Source organism: Haemaphysalis longicornis, unplaced genomic scaffold (assembly GCF_048455015.1).
Source record: "Haemaphysalis longicornis isolate Haplotype H1 unplaced genomic scaffold, Haemaphysalis longicornis Haplotype H1 scaffold_5, whole genome shotgun sequence".
Lineage (NCBI taxonomy): Eukaryota > Metazoa > Arthropoda > Arachnida > Ixodida > Ixodidae > Haemaphysalis > Haemaphysalis longicornis.
The window spans coordinates 84,515,316-84,537,720 of record NW_027526385.1 but is presented as its reverse complement, the minus strand read 5'-3'; the positions used below and the strand labels follow the sequence as shown (position 1 = coordinate 84,537,720).

The 22,405-nt window shown below is 43.5% G+C and overlaps 1 protein-coding gene across 1 annotated transcript; it reads right to left on the bottom strand.

Annotated features, from left to right (window-relative positions):
• Positions 1–1,111: 1,111 nt before the first annotated feature.
• LOC144139803 (uncharacterized) lies at positions 1,112–20,265 on the bottom strand. The gene is made up of 4 exons (XM_077672056.1): positions 20,171–20,265; positions 16,224–16,256; positions 11,367–11,574; positions 1,112–1,295 (listed from the first exon to the last, which is right to left on the bottom strand). Exons 3-4 carry the CDS (start codon positions 11,501–11,503, stop codon positions 1,112–1,114), a joined length of 321 nt encoding a protein of 106 aa, XP_077528182.1. The 5' UTR covers positions 11,504–11,574; positions 16,224–16,256; positions 20,171–20,265.
• Positions 20,266–22,405: the final 2,140 nt, after the last annotated feature.

Sequence of the window (22,405 nt, the reverse complement as noted above, 5' to 3'; positions counted from 1 at the left end):
AAGGGTGCTTGCCGTGCTATACCGTGTACTTGTTGAACGGCTTGCGTCTGCCGTCAATTGCGTTTTTATGCAGAAATTCATTATAGTCGGGGGTTGTCGTGCGTCCCTTGGCCGGCGTGCGCAGCGCGTCTGATGATGATTGTGGTATGATGCCCCTAGGGATTGGCCAACCAAACAATCCATCACGAGATAGCTTCGCGTTCAACCACCATCGTCATTTTCCCGTAGGGGAACCGCTGAAGAAGAAGAAGGAGAAGAAGAGAAAGCTGCGAAGAGGAGGGCTTCGTGAGTTTTGGCTACCGTTATCCTCCTCGGCCGGCGCATCTTCCCGATCTGAAGCCGGTCGAAGAGCGGCTCATCGCGCCTCGACTCCCCTTCATGAGCACAGGCGGCTGAATCGAGGCAACGGGCAGTTTGGAATCAAGGGACAGGCGGTGAACGTGCCCATCGACGTATCGAAGGTTGTACGGTGCCTTCCTCGCATGTTATCCAACGACGTTGCGTTCGACGTTCACATCAAGCGGAGGCTGATGAGTCCGGCAACGTACAAGCGCGGGTTGGTGAAGCGCGGCAACATCCTGGCTTGGCTCAAGCACCTGGAACACACCCCGCTGTATCGCGCCATCAACGTTCGGGTCGATTGGAGTCGGCTCCATCACTTCGATGACGGCGGCGAACGAGAGGAACCGCAGGAAGACGACGTCGAGGAGACGAAGACGATGTCGATGACGGTGAGGTCGAAACGATTCCCGACGACTTTGACGTGAACGATCCTCTGCAGTTGGCGGTTGCGCTCAACGCGGTCTCGAAGACGCTTCTCTATAACGAAGCAAAAATGACGGGTGTGGGAAAAGAAAAAGATAAATGATTACGCTCACACTCTCGCCTCTCTCTTCGCCATTAATCGGATCACACTCATCGGTGCACCCAATGCATTTCTGCATCCTCACAATCCCCCTCGGGGAGGGGCGGGGAATTTTTGGTGGGACAAAGTTGCAGCATCAGGAAATGGCTATATGTGAAAAACAAGAACTGTGAGCAGCAGCATCTGAGTTAGGGAAGCTCGATTCCAAACCCGCAGTGTTTAGATAAGTCATTTCTAGGCGCCTCACTAGTCCGCGCGAAAATCTGCCGATTGAAGCTTACCGGTTATCTCCTGGCTCTGCTCGCAGATGACTTTGTGATATTCATCGCAGTCCCGTTCGAACAACTCAGGCCTGGTGGGGCCGAACCGCACAGTATAGCATCCTCCGCAACAGCCTTTGTATTTCTGTGAAAAGAGGCCCGTCAGGTTCCTGCATAAAAATTGACAGACGGTTTGGCCTTGGCAATCGCGACACATTATATGAGTACAGAACACATTGTGACTTTAGAGCATTGTTCTTCACATTCTGTGTTTATCTTACGCTTTGGTAGGCTTCTAATTACACGCGCAGGATCTAGGGTGTTGGAAAGATTTCTTGTGCTTAACCGTCTAAGTTATTTGGCTGTGCAGTAATAATAAAAAATAATAACAATATATTACAACTAGTAATAATAACTCCTTACTCAATATTTAGGTACATGCTATATTTACTGCCACACATAAGCACAGAGTGCTTGTGAGTGGCCAGTCAGATCAGAGGTGCAGTGATCGTGCGAGAACGCAAGTAAAAGGAAAAAAAGTGGAATACAAAGTACACCTAAGTATGCACCCAACCACATTTATTCCTTTCAAAACATGGCGAGTATAACAAAAACCACAAAAAACTCTAATGCCTAAACAGATTAAACAACACCACTTTCCCAAGAACAACATATAGAGGCAAAAGGCACAACACAATTCAATGCATGCTGTACAAAGAGCAGAAAACATAGCGCCATTGCTGCAAGCAAACACCGTAGAAGATGTTTTTGTATAAAAAATAAACTAGAAAGGAAGGAAAGGGTAGCCAACAATTTCAGATAATATGTGAGAGAAAGAGAAAAAAATACAGGTAATTGCCACAATGCAAAATATTGCCGCAAAAATAGAGATGTACATCACAATTAGTCTAACCCAACCGCGACAACCACAAGGAATTTAGGGGGTCTGTAAAGTGCATTTTTTAAAATATTTAGACTTCAAAATCGAGACATGAGATTTTTCATAGCGTTTTTTTGCTTAAGTTAAACTCCTTAAAATAAGTTCTGTGGGGACTGAGTTTATATTATTGCATAATAATATTGCTTATAATATTATTGCTTATAGTATAATATTGCCTATTACTGTTCTCATAATTCGTTAAATTCTAGGTAGGTGGAACCATTCTGTCGGCTTTAACATTATGGCTTTGGTTACAGTCACTTTCACTTCCTCGACATAGTAAATCGTAGTAACTATTGCATAACAAAACAAGTGACCAAAATTTAACATTACCATTTCATACATATGGCCGCGAAGCACGTATGGGTTTGTTTATTTGTTGTTTGTTTTTACTGCCCGGCCACGCCCGGCTCTGTTATCTGTGTCCCAAGCAAAGCGCGTCTTTAATTCTTTGTTTTATATGCCGCAAGGCTATCATTCAGATAAGCAGACTCTTTTATCCCAACGTCACTAGCGCAGAATAATCTTCTCTGGTCTACAATGTTCTGGATGTATATCGACGGTTCCAGAAACAAACGCACAGAAAGATAAAAGCCTGCAGCAGAGCAGACGTCGTGGCCTTCCTTTCGACGATCCTCGCCTGCGCAAGCCAATTTGTTAACCGCGGCTTCGCTGCCTCTGTATTCCTTTCAGTTGTTGGGGGAGCACAAGTTCACTTCAATAAAATTGTTTCCCTTAAAGACAACTGCGTCGTCTTTGGCCACGTGACAATATGTCCGTTGTTTTGTTTTCATGCAGGACTGAAGCGTATGCAATATTCCGGACGATTCTGTGAACAAGTTATTTATCGTTTCTTGCTTAGTTATTGGGAAGCTTCCGCATGCAGTCATGCCTAAGCGAAGACTGCCTTCCGCAAGTAACTGGTGAATATGCTATCTTTTCTGTACAGTGCCATCTCGTAATATACACATGTAGGCAGATATTGTGGTCAGTTTTTTTAAAAACTTGAATTATGTGTTTTTCCCATTTTAAAGTGGTCTACACACAAACCCACACATTTTACACTTGGGCTGTACTTTAAAGTTAAACAAGAAAACACAATACATGTTTCTAAGTGTACATATCTTTTTCTGTTTAATTGAATTTGTTGGAGGAGGCTTCTAAAAAATAGAAGTTGTGCTTTGTTTTTGTTAACGTGTATGTATTTAATAAATAATTGATTTCTTGGTGCATGCCTTTGCGCGGATAACTTTTAGCTTCGCAGTGCAAGGTGGCACGTACACACCACCCTTACCTCTGAGCACATTGTTCTTCCCTTTAGAATTAGAAAATACAGCAGCCTTCCCAACGATGCTTCAGCCAGTGCACGAATTGCCCCACACGAAGTGCACCGGTGTAGCCTAAAAGTGCTTGCGAAATAAAAAATCAGATGGATCCATAAAGGGCTCCTAAGTGGTTGTGAAGAATGTTTACTCAATAGCTTACAGGTACTTGCGTGAGTGGTGTTTCGTATAGTTTGGGAAGAGGAGCGCATATGTTCTCAGTACTTTGATTTTTTTTGCGAGCTTTATCTTGCGTCGAGGCTTCCCTTAACCAAAAAAAACGAAGGCGCACGGGGAAGAATAGAGAGTACTTTTGCAAAATGACCGGACTCAGGCGACCCAAACCGCCAACTGAGTCGTTAGTATCTAAGGAATTTAGCCAGGAGGCTTAAAGTTGACCTTCGGGGGTCATGCTGATGAAGCGCGTGAGTTTTTTTTTTAAAGCGCATGCTGAACTACTGTGCCTTCTCGCCTTCGTATAGCACGAACGCAAACTGTGCACTTACACGTAATGCGGCACACAGCGATATCGTCAGTGTGGTAAAGGCTGCATTTATCACCACGCAAAATGAATGAAATAATGAACGAATGAATCAATGAATGAATGAATCACTGATTCAATGAGTTACCTATTAAGGGACGGCAACCTCGTCCCCTGGAGTAAGAGGGGAAGAAGTTAAGTCTTCGTGCTGGACAAAGTTCATATCGTATTGGAGAAGTGAGCCTTCTCACAAAGGACCGCAGTCCATGTAGCATGTGGTGGTATGGTTGTATACGTAGGGTCAATCTCGCTGAGATATGAAGCAAGAGGCCTATTGTGGCTTGTTCAGATCTTTTAAACCGCACTACAACAAAACCAAAGCAGGTAATTAAATTTCGTGTGGTTTCGTTCGCTATGCAAGCACAGTAAGTGGCCTGGTGAAACGTTTTGTGTTCTTCTGTGGTTGTTAGTGTTGCCAGTGACCTAGGATGTCTTCTGTAAGGACGAAACCATTGTGGGCCCAGGGATTCAGCCTGGTGTCGGCTGCAGTAGCTCGGTAATAGTTGATCTTCGTCCCTTTCCGCGTTGTTTATGAAGCGCTTTCTTGCGTTTTTCTAGGAGTATACAGCAAACAAGGAGCTGGATATTCTGAAGGGTTTCGGTCTTTTTCCTCCCTTGCGGGCATATGGGCCTCCTTATTCGTAGGGTTACCGTTATGGCCAGGCATTCTTTTTACTCTGGTATTTATGTTATGGTCTTGCTGTTTGGATTCAAAGGGCTCTTTTATTCAATGAGGCGTAATGGTTCGTCGTGGTTAAATGCATCATGTTTCGATGGCTTCTACGCTATCCGTGAAGATAATAGCGCGTGTGGTATTGTGAGCTGTAACGTCTGGGATCAATTGAGCACCCAGTACGATGACTTGCAGTTAGAGTTCCGTTGTGGAAATGCGTCCACCAATAAACACTCCGTCCTCTTTAAGCTTAGGCAAGCTAGAACTATAGCTATGAGGAAAACAAATTTTGCATAGTTGGAACGTGTTGAAAAGATTATAAGCACGCGAACAACGCGTGGGAGTGAATTGAAACAGACATGCTTGGTGATGGTACTTTTAATGTCTCTCCGTTTAATGCGGCCACTACATTGGTGGGGTAAACTAAAGGTACAATGGGGGGTGATGTGGCCAACTAGATGGCCAACTAAACCTACAAGATGTTCCCCGATGGTGATTCCGGCACATCACGACAACGCACGCGGCCCTAATTCCTCCACGGGGTACGCCTAATACATAACTGCGGAAGATGATGGACATTTTTTGTTGTTGTTTGTTCGGACTGTCATTTTATTTTAGCATCGCGTCGCTGCACCGTTAGACGGGTGGGGGGTAATGTCGCGAGCCATGCGATGGGTTTGTTTATTTATGGCTTGTTTTCGCTGCGCGGCTGCGCCGGGCTTTTTTATCTGTGTCCCAAGTGAACCGCATGTTCCATCCTTTATTTTTACGCCACACAGAATATCTCACTCGAATAAGGAGAGCGTTCCGCCTTAATGTAACTGGCCTGGAATAATCTTCTTTGATGTACAATTTTCTGGATGTATATCGACCGTTGGAGAACACTCGCACTGAAAAAAAGGCGCTTGCAGTGCAAACGCCGCGGTATTTCGACTCACCGACGCTCGCTTTCGTTGACTGCTGCATCACGCCTGTGTATTCTTTGAGTTTTTAGGGAAGCCCACCTCCCTCCAAAAAACATGTTTTCCTTTAGGGCAATTTTGTAGTCTTTGGCTTCGTGACAATATATATGCAACAGCAAGCGGGAAAAACAAAAATGACTACCGCAAAAGGTTGGGCACGTTTTTGCCGACTGCTGCATTTAGCGATTGCGTTTGTACTTTGCTAATCTTTTCTCTGGTGGCAGCACCTCCGTGGACTGATTACGACGTTCCTCAGAACGCACACCTGGAAAGCGTGGCTTTATTGCTCGTTTGTGTGCCACACCTCACAACCGCGGGAAAAGCAACTCCTTTTGAATTGGCTTTCAATTTTTGTAACATAAAAGAAAGGCAACGCAAACAGGTGTTAAGAAGCTTGTGACGATGAAGTAGAGTTGTTGATAGGACCACAGCTTTCCGCGAAAACCTTGGGACGTGCCCCATAAACATCGCCTAGGATTGGCAGGGAAACGATCCGCACACAAGAATTGTTTAATTTTCATTTCTCAAAAATTCATTTCGGAACCCAATACCAACATTTTTGCCCCTCACTGAAAACATACCATCACTAGTCGTGGAGAAAAAAACAACAAAACACATTTTAAAAATTTGAGAGGGCTTGAAAAAAATGCTTTCCCATCCACGGTGTGAACGTGGTTGGAAAGCGAAGCTGTAAACAAGACCATGAACAAGACCGTCACTACAATTCACGGACGTGGCTCTACAAAAGTTAAATCTACGTAAACGTAAATTTACTTACCCACACCCTTTATTGCTTCAAAATGATTTTTTTTGCTATTGTGAAATCAATGCATGTTCTATGAATAGTGGTTTGTTGAGTTGTATTCGTGAAGCACATCAGTGGAAGTTCCTGTTTTAGAGAATGAAAGGAAGCTGAAACCTGGTGTTAGACGGTCTGACTTATCCGTCTATGCCGCCGCCGACGGAGGTGACGAGATCGGCAGCAGAGATGGAGAAGTGGGATGGCATGTGTTGGGTGAGCTTTTTACTAACTGCAGCCGCATGCGTAGTGCACGCATGCGGCCGCTACCTTCCTCGCTGGCGGTGCGCACAGCGGGGTGAGAGGAGGGAGACTGATGCTGTCACGTGGCATTCAGCGAGAACACCGGGGGTAAGCTCGCAAATGTGCTCGGTGAGTGTGTGTGCCTTGGTTATCCCCCGTTTTCGCGTGAACTCTTAGTGCCAATCGGTAAGACAACGGACTCTAACTCCGTTTCTCCATTCGTTCTAAGCTCGATTTCTATCGGTGCCAGTAACTTCTTTTATTTGTTCGGAGGACCTTTCTGTTGATACGAACGGTTGCGACGGACCCTTGGAAATCAGAGGAACGAAGTTTCACTTTAAAGGTATTCATTGTTGTTTATTATCAAAATTTATTCAGCTTTTCATTTACTTTTAACCCGCGAGGAGTCAAAGTCAGATTCACCTCAAAGCGCACTTTTGAAAATGGCTATAGTTGGAAGAGGACATACGAGTGCGTCCGTGACCTACTTTGGTGGTTGCTGGTAATGTCTTTGATTAAGCATGCCTTAATGAATCACAAGCAGAAATCGCAATCTTTGTGAAATTCTTCCGGGTCTCAGCGTAGTGAATGCAGCAAGTATTCTTTTCAAGGCAATGGTCATCCGGGGGCTACATAACAAAAAAAATTTCTGTCTGCCTGTTTGCCGGTTCGAAACCTCAGTTGAAACAAATCATGAAAACACGTTCCAGCGTTCCGTTTGGACGTTTTCATTTATTTTGCTTACGATTCCTGCACTGTGCTCACGGCTTGGAAAGACGGTGGAAGAAACGGCGTGGCAGCTATACACTTCCACATAACGAAAGATCACGCGAAAAGAGAGGGGCCCTGTCACTGCGCGTTCGAATTGACGATATGTGATGCATATTGTAGTCTAAAATATGTGAACGAATGACTAGAGTCACTTCAAAATTAGTTAGGCTTAGCAGGTACATGCGGTCCGAACGGACGTCGGTTTGTATATTGCTTAATTGACCGCTCGTTCACGCCAATGTCGAGGTTGGTCGTCGTGTGCTAACGCCATGCACGCGTGTACGCAGGGCAGTTGTAGTATTATTCTATTTTGTTTTTCCGGTAGGTACGAAATATTTATAACGGTAACAAAAAACAGCCGACCGTTGCACTGTATGCCACGTTGACGTTTTCCAGAGTGCGTCATGCATTCCATTCTCCCTCTCTTTCTTCCAGTCAAACTTCAACGGGAGAAGCCCACGACATCAGCTTCATTATTGAAATCCCCTTTTTCCTATGGTGAGAGCAAAGTAGCCGCATGTGACCTAGGACAGAAACGACAGCTACCGGCTTTGCAGGATCCTCTGAGAAGGTATGTGCCTGGGCATATGATAGACCCTAAGTGCGATTTCCGGCATCCGTGCCATGTGCGCAAGCGCACTCAAGTCGTGCTACACCGGCTGCGACTTAAGCTTGCATACCACTGCAGCTGCCTGTTTAGGCTGGGCTGGGTATAGTCGCCATTGTGTGCAGTTTGCTCTAGTACCGAAAACAGGCACATTTTAAGCCGCTGCCCGCGATATTGTAGTCAACAGGCAAAAGCACTGAAGCAACTTGTGCACTCCGACGTGGAGGCCCTGTAGAACTCTCACACTTCCCTGGACCCTGGTGAAATCATAATGAGGCAGTGCTGGGAAAAAAACTGATCTTACTCTTCTGGCGGAAGCAGGGTTAGAAGAGGTCCTGTGAACACTCTGAACATTAACATTTTATATCTGTGTACGTCGTTCCCCATCCTCCACCACTTTGTTTTCCTTTTCTGTTTCTGTTTCCCCTGTCGTCTCACTGTGTTCGCCCCCATCAGAGTAGGAATCCCTACCATTGCTGGGGCTGACCTTTTCAGCTTTCAATAAAGGTGTTCTCGCTCTCTCTCTCTTTCTCTCTCTCTCTCTCTCTCTCTCTATCTCTCTCGGTATTTAAAAACTACTAGACCAGAACACCGTAACACATTAGGCACAGTCTAGGAAGGGTAGTTCACGCCAGTCTGAGTTTTTGGGCTCTGTGCGCCAGCCTAAGTGCTCGACCACATATGAATGCACAATAGAATTATTCGACCCTCGGTGTTTCGTTTGATGGTCTGGAGCCTCTTTTATCTCCATAAAGGCTGTCATTATTTTTTACGTACTCGTTGCTGCCAGTCGCGGTATGCAGAGGGTTCAGTTCCGGATATCCTCCCCCCCCAATCCTACCTCTTGTCTTGTTTAAGTGGATGGGAGGAAACTATGTTTACTCTCTAAACACACACACTTGTCTTTTTTTAAATACACATATATCAGTACGTCGTTAACTTAAATTACAATTGTCTTTTATATACAAAACGCAAGTTCCAAACTGATGAATTCATGCCCATCACTTAAACGATGCATTGACGTTCGATACGGCAGATCCATGGTTCAACTAAAATGTTTTATTTTTGATTCGCGATTACAATCTGGAAACCTTGCCAGTCACAAGACAGAAACAACGCCACTCTGCTGGGATTTTAACCCGCGAATTTTATTGAGCTTGAGGCTTCAGTGTAGCACGCTACGTCCCAACGGGAGAAACCATGTAAATACCCTATATACAACATCGCGACCCATCCCTTGTATCATACTCATGTTTTGTTTCTGATTTCAATAATTCCGGCCTAATTAACTGAACATTTGTTGAATAACAGATGGGAAGTAAGGTTTTATGAAGCTGATCTCGAACAGCACTGTTTCGGCTGCGATTGTGATTACGCTTTGCGGGAATACTGCTCGCCGGGCTTTTGTTTAGCGCTTTACGCTATCGACATTTGTCAATATTTATTCTTTATTAAATATTACGCTTTCCGTAACTCCTCTTCTTCCCTTATCTCAGCTGATATTTTGTACAAGTATTGCACGTCGCCAATGAATATGCAGTTTACAAATCCGGCAAAAAAAAAATTGTAGCCAAAACAAACGGCCTAAGATTAGTAAACCCAGATAAGCCTAGCGTTAGCACAACTATTAGGATGGATGAACTTCATGGATTTTACTATGTGTATTGCACTCTAGAAACTAACAGAACAGATCCCCATTTATTACGGCACAAATATAGTCGTGGCGCAGCTTGTTTCGCTTCTGGATCGATTCAAAACGACGGTTAGGTAAAAACGGTATAATACGCGTCTTCCGTCAGCGATCCAGTCCCACCACGCGGGCTTTCGATCGGCTGACTCGCCCCTGTAGACGTCGGTGTCGTGTGACAGGGTGCTCTGTGTACTCGGAAGTCGGCGTCGCTGTCACATCATCGTCGTGTCTGCCAAGCCAACGCGCCTGAATGAGAAGCGTAGTGATAGAGTAAAAAATATAACTTTGGAGGAACGCGAGAGCATTCAAAGTGCTGCAGGAAGTGCTAATTAACTATAGGCGCCGCCACCACCGGTCGACGCGGAGCAGACGATACTTCGCTTTGCCAGAAGTGCGAGAAAAGCCGCCCGATAGCAAGATTTCATCTTCGTTACAATCGTGGTAGAATCAATATGTTAATGGGGGGAGATGGCAGATTCTCATAACACACTGGAAAGGCTGCGAATGCGCCGACAAACTTTGTAACAAAAGAGTTAGCTTCCGCTGTAGGTAACGACGTTATATTTAGGACAGATGAGCTTGACCACCCATCCTAACTATTGAGCTAGTTTGTTTAGTGTGCTCAAAACGTCTTTTTGGACCCCTTTACCAAAAGTTGTTGCGTGTATCATATTTCAAGAAAGAAACTAACAAATATGCTGTGAAAAATATGATCTCAACCCATCCCAAAAAGGGCTTCCACACAAACTCAGGAATCGGGCAGAAAGCAAGAATACGTTCAAATTGAGGCTGAACGAGAAGTGCGCCGCGCGAAAAATACACTGACTGTAGCAAAATTCCAGTGTGTGTATCTTTGGAACAGTCAGACGGGGTGGAAACCGAGAGATAATTTGGAGTGGAGGGAACAGAGGAATGGCCACAGAAGAATATCATTTTTCCAAGATATTTTCAGCGAATTGAGCCGATTCGTGGCGTACTGCTCTGATGAGCTGCTTCTATAAGGCGTGATTAGACTCCCTTTCACAACTTTGAATATCAATATTTCTGGCGCCCTGTGTCTAACTATGCCCTGCAAAACATTTTTTTAACTTGTTTCAAGTCTGAAATGCTTTTAAAACGTTCTCAGAAATCGCGCCAAACACTTAGATTAGGTTGTCGCGAAGAACCAAAGACTAGCATTGCTCCTCTACGCCCCCCAAACAAGTCGGGCACCTCGTTAATTTTTTTGTTCTTCTCTCGGCCAGGTTCTCGTTTGGTCACTTGGTTGCCGTCACTCACAAAATATCCTTCCTGTTCTCGCAATAAACGCGCGTGGAATAGCCGCTGAAACGTACATTCACCAAGGCATCAATGTAGAAATCAATAGCGGATTGTATCCGGGAAGACAATCGCCCCCTGGTATTCGGTCAGGCGATAACCACAGGTTTACGCGTGCTTTCAACCGCGATGAAGAGAGTGAGATCGTTTACCAGCTGTGTAACCAGGCAACTTGCATTTGGCATTGTGTCTTATTACTTCTACTGAGAGTTACACACGCATAAAAGAAGATTTCACTGCTCGATATCGGTGACATGGTGTTTGTTGTGCCGGAAAGGTGACCCAGGAAGCATGCTGTGCTACGTCCTCAGTATCAGAACGTTTACTTCGCGACAATATTAATAGCGCTACAAAAGTCAGTGCAGCGCCAACTTACTTGATATCTTCATCTGTCATATAAATCCAAAACTCCAGGTTAGCTCGCACCAAGTTGTGGGCGGACACCAGCATCTCTGTTCCATTCAGTAGTGAAGCGTCCAATAAACTTGAGGATCGCGCTGCGCACTTTTCCATGCTCTCGGCTGCCTGGAGACGTTTCTCGTAGAAGCAGTACTCGAATTCATCGGAACCCTCCTGAAATATGACTTCAGGTTTCAAAGAAACGACAGATGGTATGAGGCTCAGTTTTTATTAAATTTTACACTTATTGACTGGTTCAGAAATTTACAAAATTTTACAATAAAATACATTTCAAGAACACCAGCACCGGCAATGTGGGGTCGGGGATACTTCGTTATAGTGACTATATTGTGTCAAAACAACTATTTCACCTGCTCAAACACCTGGTCGACTAATTTAACCTCGAATTTATTAGCAAAACTATTGAGAAATTTATTAAAGCTGTTTGAACAAACAAAACTTTGTTATCGATAGTTTCTTATAGTTAAAAAGATTTTAATTTCATGAAATGAAAAACAATAATAAAAGTGAACGCTATAATTTAGGTAGGAAAGGTAAACTTTTTTCAGTGCTATATTCAGTCACGTAGGCATTGTGTGTCGGTGAACACAAAGGTGTCAGACGCCTTTCCAACAGCCCATGGGACCGCAGAGGGCTCCTTAGTTCGATATGTTTTATTTTCACTGTACATAAATGACCTACAAACTTGTATTAGTAATGGGAAAACAATAATGTACGTTCACAACACACCGTTACTCATTTCATACATGGAATGCTTTCTTTATAAACTGCTCGGGAAATAAGGTACTCAAGTAACATTGCAGAACGGTTGTGTGACCATAGACTTGGATAACAAGTACCCAAACGAAAGTACAATACATTCCTACCCAGAATAAAAGCAATACGTAAATTAGCGTGCAATTGTCAATATGTACAATATCATATCTAGGTTACCACTGTTAGTTTAGTGAAACGTTGGTAAAAAGAACGCGTTTTAACGTCCATATTGCCGCGAACCATGCATTGGGTTTGTTTATTTATGTTTTGCTTTTACCGCCCGGCTGTGCCGGTCTGTGTTATCTCTGTGCCAAGGGAAGCGCGTGCTGCATTCTGTCTTTCTGTGCCGCATATGTTATCTCTTCTGATATGGAGAACATTAAGATGTAACGTGAACAGCCTAGAAATATCTTCTTAGACCTACAATGTTCTAGATGTGAATCGACTGTTCCAGAACCACGCTCACCGAGAGATAAAAAGCCTACAGAGCAAACGCCGGGGTATTCGACTCTCGACGCTCGACTACGCACGTCACGTTCTTGACTGCTGTTTCGCCGCCTGTGTATTCTTTGAGTTGTTAGGGAAGCACAAGTTCTCTCGAATAAATTTATTTTCTTGAACACAATTGCGTCGTCTTTGGCTTCGTGATATCAGGTGGAGGTGCTGCGTACGCACCCTCCATGCTCTCAACGATATCTGGAAGCAACCAAGCGAGTTCAACTAGAGCCAGCCGCCGACTGCAAGGTCTCCCACCGGCGTTTGGTCTCCCATTGGCATTAGGGGCTAAGCTTTATATATATATATATATATATATATATATATATATATATATATATATATAGAGAGAGAGAGAGAGAGAGAGAGAGAGAGAAAGATAGGTCGGTAGTCTACAACGCCAAAGGAGGCATAGGGGTGTGGTTAGGCTCTTTTTTTACTACGGTTAATGAAGTTAATATTTTTTTTAAATATACGGAAGAAAGAAAGAAAGAAAAACACGCGCCCAGAGTGGGGACCGAACCCACGCCTTTCGATTAGATCTCGAATGCCTTACCAATTCGGCTATCTGGGCGACTGTGTTCTCCTTCCCTTTCTGGGCTATTTATATTTACTAGAAGTGTATCTGACGCTTGAGGGTGGTAGCCAGCGCCACTCAGACTACACGGGGAGAAGGGGACCTTCTTTTCAACCCCCGGGGCGTGACTAGAACGTCTACAGCCTGTCATGAGCGGGTAACTGGCGGGAAGCCCTCTTATGCTACCTAGGCATCAAGGCTGCCAGAATCGAGACCCTCGCTAGGCTTTCGCAGAATAATATAGTAAGGAAATGAGGGGCTCGTTGGGGAAATACAGAAAGATAGGTCGGCAGTCTACAACGCCAAAGGAGGCATAGGGGTGTGGTTAGGCTCTTTTTCTTTACTACGGTTGTTGAAGTTAATATTTTTTTAAATATATGGAAGAAAGAAAGAAAGAAAAACACGCGCCCAGAGTGGGGACCGAACCCACGCCTTTTGATTAGATCTCGAATGCCTTACCAATTCGGGTATCTGCACGACTGTGTTCTCCTTCACTTTATGGGCTATTTATATTTACTAGAAGTGTATCTGACGCTTGAGGGTGGTAGCCAGCGCCACTCAGACTACGAGGGGAGAAGGGGACCTTCTATATATATATATATATATATATATATATATATATATATATATATATATATATATACATATATATATATATATATATATATATATATATATATATATATATATATATATATATATATATATATATATATATATATATATATATATATATATATATATATATATATATATATATATATATATATATATATATATATATATATATATATATATATATGTGTGTGTGTGTGTGTGCATGCGTGCGTGCGTGCATTAGCTTGTGTGTTCGCGTGCGCACGCGTGTGTATACAAATGTACCAACCGTACAACAGCAAAAAAATTGATTTCATTTTAACAGACCACCCGGTATGTGCGGGACCTAGTGGTGCTCAGTAAAATTTCAAGCAGTGATCTAGGATGGTTAGAAGATAGGTAAGGCTGAATCTACAACGAGTAAAAAGGAAACTTGTGAAAAGTAAGAAACCCAGCATGGATTCAGTCAGAGCCCGTATGGAGGAACTTAAAACAACTCTTCAAAACAAACTTGCACTTCTCAACAAGCAGAACGTGGATGTAACAGACACGCGAAAGAACCTACACCGGCAATCACAGAATCTGCAGAAGCCGTGCGAGAAGAAGTATGTAGCAACCGAACTGGAAAACTGAGAAAACGAAGTAAATAATTGCGAGACCTGTGAACATGAACATGTCAAATACGGTGTATCACGTTAAGTTAGCTGAGCTGTCTAAATTGAATAACAGGAGTAAAACAAACGACATTCGTGTATATAACATAGCAGTGATAAAGAAAACGCTGAAAATAAGAGGAAGCTTGAAATCAACTTGAGGAAGCTAGCTAGCGGCAAACTCACAATGTAGGTACTCAGAGACGAGAAGGCTAACATACCCGGGAATCAACGAGATAATTATGTTTGCGGAACAAGTTTAAATCGAGCCACACGTCAGCGACGTTATACTTGATCAGACTAGTCAGGATGCAAGATTATAATGCCATTTCTTAGTAGTAACTAAATAGAAAGTAAAAAGGGCTGTCAAATGCATAGCTGCAGGTTAGGTCGGGATGACCTCAGATCTTTACAACAAAGTAGAACAAATTGTATTGAAAATATCGGTTCTCTATATTCAAAATGCTTAGAAGCAAAAAGTGTCCATAGGCCGGAAACCCAAATTTAAATTCGATTTTAAAGAAGTAAGTCACCAATGAACTTTAACTTAGATATATCAGCCTGCTCTCGCTTCTTTACTAGATGTTTACCAAAGTAATCGTAAAACCGTATAGGTGGCAGCCATTTATACCCACAACCAAGAGAGTAAATTGGGTTTCTGATAAGGTGCTCAACAATACTTTAACAACCATGTCGTTTTCAGCTAATAGAAATATCTGCAGATTGCACCAAATCCCATTTACAAAGCAAATACAGATTGTGGGATTACCTTTGTGTGAGTACCCATCACAGCCATGCTTGAATAAATACATGACCAGGAAAAACATAACCCTAAATGCACCTTCCAGACCAAATTTAAATAAATAAAAATAAATATCCACCCTTGTACCTTTATATAATATGAGAAGTCAATTACAAATGCGGATTTGGAGGACGTAACAATATACCTGTATTCCCCAATGTACGTCAACTTTGTTATCCTAGGTTAGGCTCGGTATGGTGGGCCATCGGTGGACGATTCATTAGCTGATATAGTGTAATACATGAAGAAGTGTACATGATGTGCTCCAATTTTCAACCCCGGATTTCCAAGTTTGTCGCAGTAGCTGCACTCGTCTCGGTGATCCCAGCAGCCTCTTCTCCCGCCAAAAACTGACTACTACAATTATTGCCTAGCTGTTTGTTGTACGAACACTCTGTTAGGGACAATGGTAATCAATATTATAGTTTGTAAAATTAAACGCCGCACCGCGGAACGTCCGGTTAGCACATAATTATGTAAAAATCGCCGCATTACACCTGTAATTACAATTTAGGAAAGCCACCTCTGACTGCATCTCGGCGACAAGTGATCAGCTTGAATTAAGCATAGCCTAAAGTATTCTCGAAGAAGTAATTGCAAAAGTACCACTATTCCTTGCTTACTCTGGGTGATTCAGGCTACCATTAGTAATATGTTTGCAAGGATTGTGCATATTTTATTATCTACTTGCATGGTGTCGCATCCAGATAGGTATTGCGAATCTTCATACCCAGAATGACCAAGAAAATAGAACAAGTACCTGGAGTGGTACATGAGCAGAAACAGGCGCGTATACGTTTCGTGACAATATATATATTTTTAAATACGTAAGTTTTCTATGGTGATGGGAGAGTTAAACTTCTTGCACCGTGGTGTGTTATATTTTGAACGTAAACTTTGTTATTATGATACAAGACATATGCCGATACGTACCACAGGTTTGGTGGTCCGAATAGTAGAATGGGGCTGTAATAAGTAAAACACTTGGTAAATTCAACGGCAGAAACTTAGGCATTCAAGTTATGAAAAACCACAAATGTTACAAGTTTTAAATGGAATAGTACGGTGCCCACAAAAGCCTATTGTAGTCGGCCTCATTTACAGAAGATAAAACAGCAATGAAACTTTGGTTTACAATAAATCAAAAAGCAAAAAAAACATGGCTAATCTCGCTGCTGCAGCGCGCAAACATTAGAAGAGCATGCCTAGATTAGTCATAATGTTTCGCAATCGCTAGTTCTTGTTCTGCTGCGAACAGGGTCGCTAGAGTTAAACAGCTTTGCGGGGGTACTTTAACACGAAAGAAATCAAAAGCACCCAGAGCAACGATTTTCTTCAGAGCAAAGCTGTTCTTTCTTGAGGCTTTCATGCGACAAAGCGTGGTAGCGTGAGTGCTGCGATATGGAGAGGGCATAGCCTGATGAGGGCGACAGCATGTGCCAAGCTCATGCCCAGCATCTAACAGAAATTTAAATGAGGCTTTTATATAGGCAAAGCATTTCTGACTTCTTAATCGGGCTACAATGTTTATACTTGTCAAAATTGTTGAGCAAAAAAAAACAAACATTCGGCAGTTTTTGGCAAGAAATCAGTAAAAAACAGATAGTTGCATTGATATTTTATTTTAAAATACATGGCTGTTGGATTTCGCAATATAAAAATACGCATTCCAACAGGATTCCGCCTGAAAGTACAAAAACGCTTGCGGCGTTCCACGGGAAGTCTCGCCTTTTTAAGGAAGCAGAACGTTCCTTTACATCGCTCGCCGTGGAACTCCGCGAAATTGAATCCTTGCGAACGGGAATACATGTTCCACCTTTGAAAAGTTCTATGGACCTTAGAGAACTCCAGGCAGCTTCACTGCTTACATCAGCATTGGCGACGGGAAGTCAGAAACCGGGGTATATTTTTCCTAGATTTTTATAAACCAGTCTTCGAAGTGAATATTAACCGTTCACCTCGCCATCCTTATCCTCTAGACACAATATAGCATAACCCGACGTGTCCCAAGAATGCTTCATGAATCTGGAGTTTAGTTAGTTTCGCCTCTTTGAATGTTTTGCTTCAACCCGAGATGCCCTTTGACAGCGCATTTGCTCCTCCAATGCGGATGTGGTTTTTATGTAAATTTAAACATCTGCTTGACTACACCAATTCCAATGGCCTAGGCTATTTGTCGGGCCTACGTATCGTTCTACGTCAACTTAATACAGCGGACTTTTAAAGAGGAATTCTAAGTTCTGTAGGGTACAGTGTACAAGCACCCAATACAATAAACATCTAACCGGTTTTTCATTTCTAGATGAACCCCAATCTGTGGCGCCAAGAGGGAAATAATACAATTGATTTCCTTTTGAATTCTTGGAGTAATACACCTAAACATGTCTCACGAAAAAACTGGGCCTTATTTTTCTTCACCGGCATCTACAGCACCGCACACAAAGCAAATATGATTTGCCTAATTTCTTTCTAAATTTTTTTCCTCGTTTGCTGGTGTCAGAAACATTGGAATCACAGGCTTTCACAACTGAATTGTTGAAAAGGTCTAAGCATCCCCTGTGGATTTTCTCTTTCACAGTGCAGCTGTTGCCTGTAAATCCTGTGCGTCCATCTACTGAAGACAGTGTGCCACACAGGATTGAGAGAAACTTCCCAGACCCTCAGCCGGCCTCGTATAAATTGATTCCCGTATTCACCGATAAAGGGTGCAGTGGTTTCGCAACAGCAGGTTGCTCTCTCTCCCCTAGAAGAGAGAACGAGGAGAAATTCCTCCTCCGCTGCCATTGACTGCTAGTTAGTCTGCGCAAACCACACAAACTGCAGGGTGACGGCACCACCTATCTCGCAAGAAGGCTTACTGACCTTCTGTCTAAGACAAGAGGAACGCAGCCGCACTGTGAGAGGAGATTACACACTGGATAAAACCGCGTTTATTTTTTCGCCTCGGTCGGAAAAGCAGACGCCGTGGCCGGGATCAAACCCGAGACGCTGGTACCATCAGCCCAACTTCTAAGCCTCCATGGCGGCTCTACGCTAGTTCACAGTTGCAACTGGACCAGACTAACGGCAAATTTATTCGTTATATTGATGGGTGTAAAAATTACAACAATAAAAGTTCAGCAAATCTGACATGTCTGTGTCAAGACATCGTAAAAGGGCTTTGCGGATCGACTACGTCCCGCGTAAATATAGAAAAGGCGCGAATATGAGACCATTGCAATGGATGTGCAAATCAAAGCATCGGAGAATTTATTTCAATCTTCTAGACGTGGGTGGGAACTCAGAGTTATATTTCGAGGGGAAGGGGCGAAAATAAAAAAACGGCAGCACAAAGATAATTGAAAATAAAGAACTACAAAGGAAAAGTAGTAACAAGCCCAAAACAACAAACATACTCGAAAAAATGCAAAGACCCAAGTAAGACGTTCTTCACGGAACATTCCGACTTGTTTGTTCAGTTTCTGCCCCACTGACAATCGATAATTGCTGATATTTGTGTTGAGAATATAAAACAAAGCCTTAAGTTACTGGTTCGTGGCGTATTGACGAAAAACAAGAAGCAGTGGTCATTTTTTGACCGGCAGATATTTTTTATCTTGCGTTCTCCCTTTAGAGATTGAAACTCTTTTGCTGGGTGGAAGTTTCTATGAAGGGAAATTGCTTGGTATTCTTAGTTCCCTGCAAAAAGCTGCGGGAGCAGCAATCCCAAATGCAGCTCATGGTTCCCCGCACATTCGGATCATCACCGGCTCCTAGCGGCTCCCAACACCCATAATGGAGTTGCAACTCGAATTATTTCACAACTTAAAACACTTCCCGAACATGTTTCGATATTAGATTGGTTTTGAAACATGGCCATTCCACCTTGGGTGTTGGGAATCAAGAGGCACCTGACGCTGCCCAGGAGAGTCTTCAGACTTCTCCAACAACACTGACCCACACTCGCACGATACGAAACATTTTGATATCGGCACGAACAGCGGCACCAACTCCATAACCAGACCCATAGTCAACTCCACGACGCCTCTCCGCCTGGCGTTTAATGGCTCATGAGCGGACTGTGAAAATTAGCTGAAATTTTTGCAATGAATCCTATGCAAACGACGCCTACACCCCATCTTTCCTTAGAAAATGCACTTTCCTAACTTCACCAGGCCTACCTTACGCTCGTTTTGTGACACAGACTACATTCCAAATATGTGTCGCCTTATCTGGGCACGCTTCGCGTTCTCTAAAGGACGTGACCCCATAATAAATAATGTTACAACACCGTTTTCAGAGCAAGGCCCCATCGACCTAGTGAAATTGAACGCTTCCGCTCTTGAATATGTAGCTAACTACGCGATTGTGAGTGGCCTGTTTAGAGCAATTTGATGTGTGCTCCGACGGTGGGCCTCGACACTGATTCCAGACGACCTGAGACTTACAGATATATAAGATGTAAGACGCCTAAAAATTATTTTGTTTTTTTCTTACCCTTGATGCAATCGCGAACCAGCGCCTCAGGCATCCTTGTCAAAAAAGCGTTCTATTCGTTCCGCTCCCTTGACCCTCTACCACCCCGCGCACACCAAAAGCTCAGAGAAAACCCAGGCCAGATGGTCGCAGAAACGCCAAAAGAAAGTATCTGTAGACGCTGTTTCCGTGCGTGGCCCAGACAATTTCGTAAAAAATGTACCTTCACACGGCTTCAGTAAATGAAAGCCAGCATACAAAACTCTCCAACCTGTTACAGCAGAGATTTAGTGCAATGGTAGCTAAATCAGAATTTGCTCGAGTACCAGCTTCAAACTGTCCACATCTGTGTGTATATGCGAAGCGTGATGCACGGCTTCCTTGGTTCTCTATGCCATGCGGTGCAATATCACGCCGTGACTTACCTTCGCATACGACACCAATTTCCTGTGAGGTTATATCCCTTCGCCGATAAGGTAGCCGAAACCCGCACGGATCACTTGTGAGCAGGTGCGGCTTGTTCAGCCTGCAACAATCAACCAAAACAAAAAAAGTGATATCCTTACAAATCGCACCGTACTTCAAAAAAGTTTGAACACAGATGTATTCATTTAGCCATTGAATAAACAAAGACATTCCGAGGATTTTAGAGTAGGCATTGTTAACATACCTTCAAGAATGTGAAAAGTAAGTTTGCTCAGTGACTGTAAATATTTGTATGGTTTAAATATGAAAATGCTTGGGGTATTACAAGCATTACTTCATTTTAAGTGCTCTGACCGGACTCCTCTGTTAGAGGCCTTCAGGATGCGAAGGCGCTCCGAATTCCGAGTGTCAGTAGCCCGAACCTAAACTCAAACCGAAAGGGGGCAGTGGTGGCTTAGAGGTAGAGCATCCACCTCGCGTGCAAAAGGACTGTGGTTGGAATCCCGCTGCAGAGCGTTCCTTGTGGTAAAAACAATTCGCTTGTTGATGGAATTGCTCAAGGAGGCTTGCGGTGAGGCCTGGCTCCGGCGACCATTGCTGGTAATGCACTCCCTCACCACAGCCGGATTGGCCACCCTGTTGTAGTAGTAGCCTCAACCTCCCATAAATACGCCAGTTAACCTTCGGATCGTGTCCTCAGCGGCTTCGAAGCAACTGACCACTGCGGCGGTCAGACCTGTGATGCAGTAGAGGGTGCTAAGAATCTCTGGCCCCAGACATGCAGTCATTAGAAGCTGAACCTGAAAACAATTACAGTCGAGTGCACTTATAACGATACCGTTTATAACAATATATCACATATAACGATAAAAAGCTATGGCCCCGTCAACTTTTGTATTCTCTCTATGGTAAAATAAACCACTTATTACAATGCTCCAGTGCAACGATATCCGATATAACGATTGAATTCGGTTATATTGTGCACCAAAAGTGCAACCGTGATGACTCTAATGACGCGGTTGCGCAGCCTACTCAGGTAGTGTAGGAGGCCCAATGCGCGACTCAGTCCCTCGGGGACTCTGTTTCCACCAAGGACAGCTAGGCGAAGCACCTAAGATGCTCTTGGAACAGATTAGCGCTAGCTTCACACGCGGCAAACCAAGGTGACCGACTGTGGCTTCTTTTCCGAAAATTAGTAGTAACACGACCTTGCTAGCATGCGAATAATATGTTTTTAAACCCTGTTCCGCCTTTTTATTTCGCAACCCGCTTATAACAACTATCGGTCATAACGATAGGGTTTCCCTGGCACTCGTATATTGTTATAAGTGGGCTATACTACTACGAAAGCTTTATCAACCGGTACAAGCCGGGAGGTGTTGTTCAAGGAACTAGAGTACAATAAATGAGATGTAATAGGGCTTTGGGAGGTTAGGTGGGCAGGTAAAAGCCATTACAGTCCTGAAAAATGCACACGTCCTGTTTTTCAATGGTCTAGCGGACAGAAGAGAACTTTGAGTGTGATTTCTATTCAATAAAAGGATACTGACAACGTATAAGAATAATATAGCATTAATGAAAGGGTAGCTGTCTTGTAATTAGGCTTAATAAGAGGTAGAAACTAAAGGTGGTACAGGGTTACGTGCCTACATCGAGCCACGACGACCAACCATCGGAAGGGTTAGGTGTAGGGAAAACCATATGGTATGATCTGGAATTAGGCTAGATTTGACCAGGAACCGTAACAACCCAGTAAGGAAGAAGCCGATCAATGAGCTAACAGTAAGATGGAAAGTTGAAGGATTCAGGATCGCGCTGCCGAATCAATAGTTACCCCTAACAGAGGAAGCAGAGTTAATGGCACGTAAAGACAGCGACTATCTTACACGCATCTCCAAAAGTGCAGTAGAAGTCGAAGGTTTGAAAGCTGGAGAGGATACTTGTTAACCCTCCCAGGAGACGAAAGATTTAATTAGATAAAGGCAAAGCATGGCAGTCTCCAACCCAGCTGAGAAAATAGAACTAGCGCAGCTTTCGATGTTTACAAATAAGCGTAAGACAGCTGATATATGAAAGTATAATACGGAGACGATCGAATATGCTCTAAAGAATGGAGGCAACCTGAAAACGTCCACTAGGCGTTTTCAGGTTGCCTCCATGGGAAAAAATCAGATGTATGCACTTATCGACGAGCAAGGAAATCTTGTGACAAATAGGGATAAAATAGTTATAGT

Bases quoted from the DNA above. Each gene is read 5' to 3' on its own strand.
- LOC144139803 (XM_077672056.1), bottom strand. From the start codon at position 11,503: ATGGAAAAGTGCGCAGCGCGATCCTCAAGTTTATTGGACGCTTCACTA. The intron at 1,296-11,366 runs GTAAGTTGGCGC...ATTTTTATGCAG, and splicing joins ATGACAGATGAAGATATCAA to GAACCTGACGGGCCTCTTTT.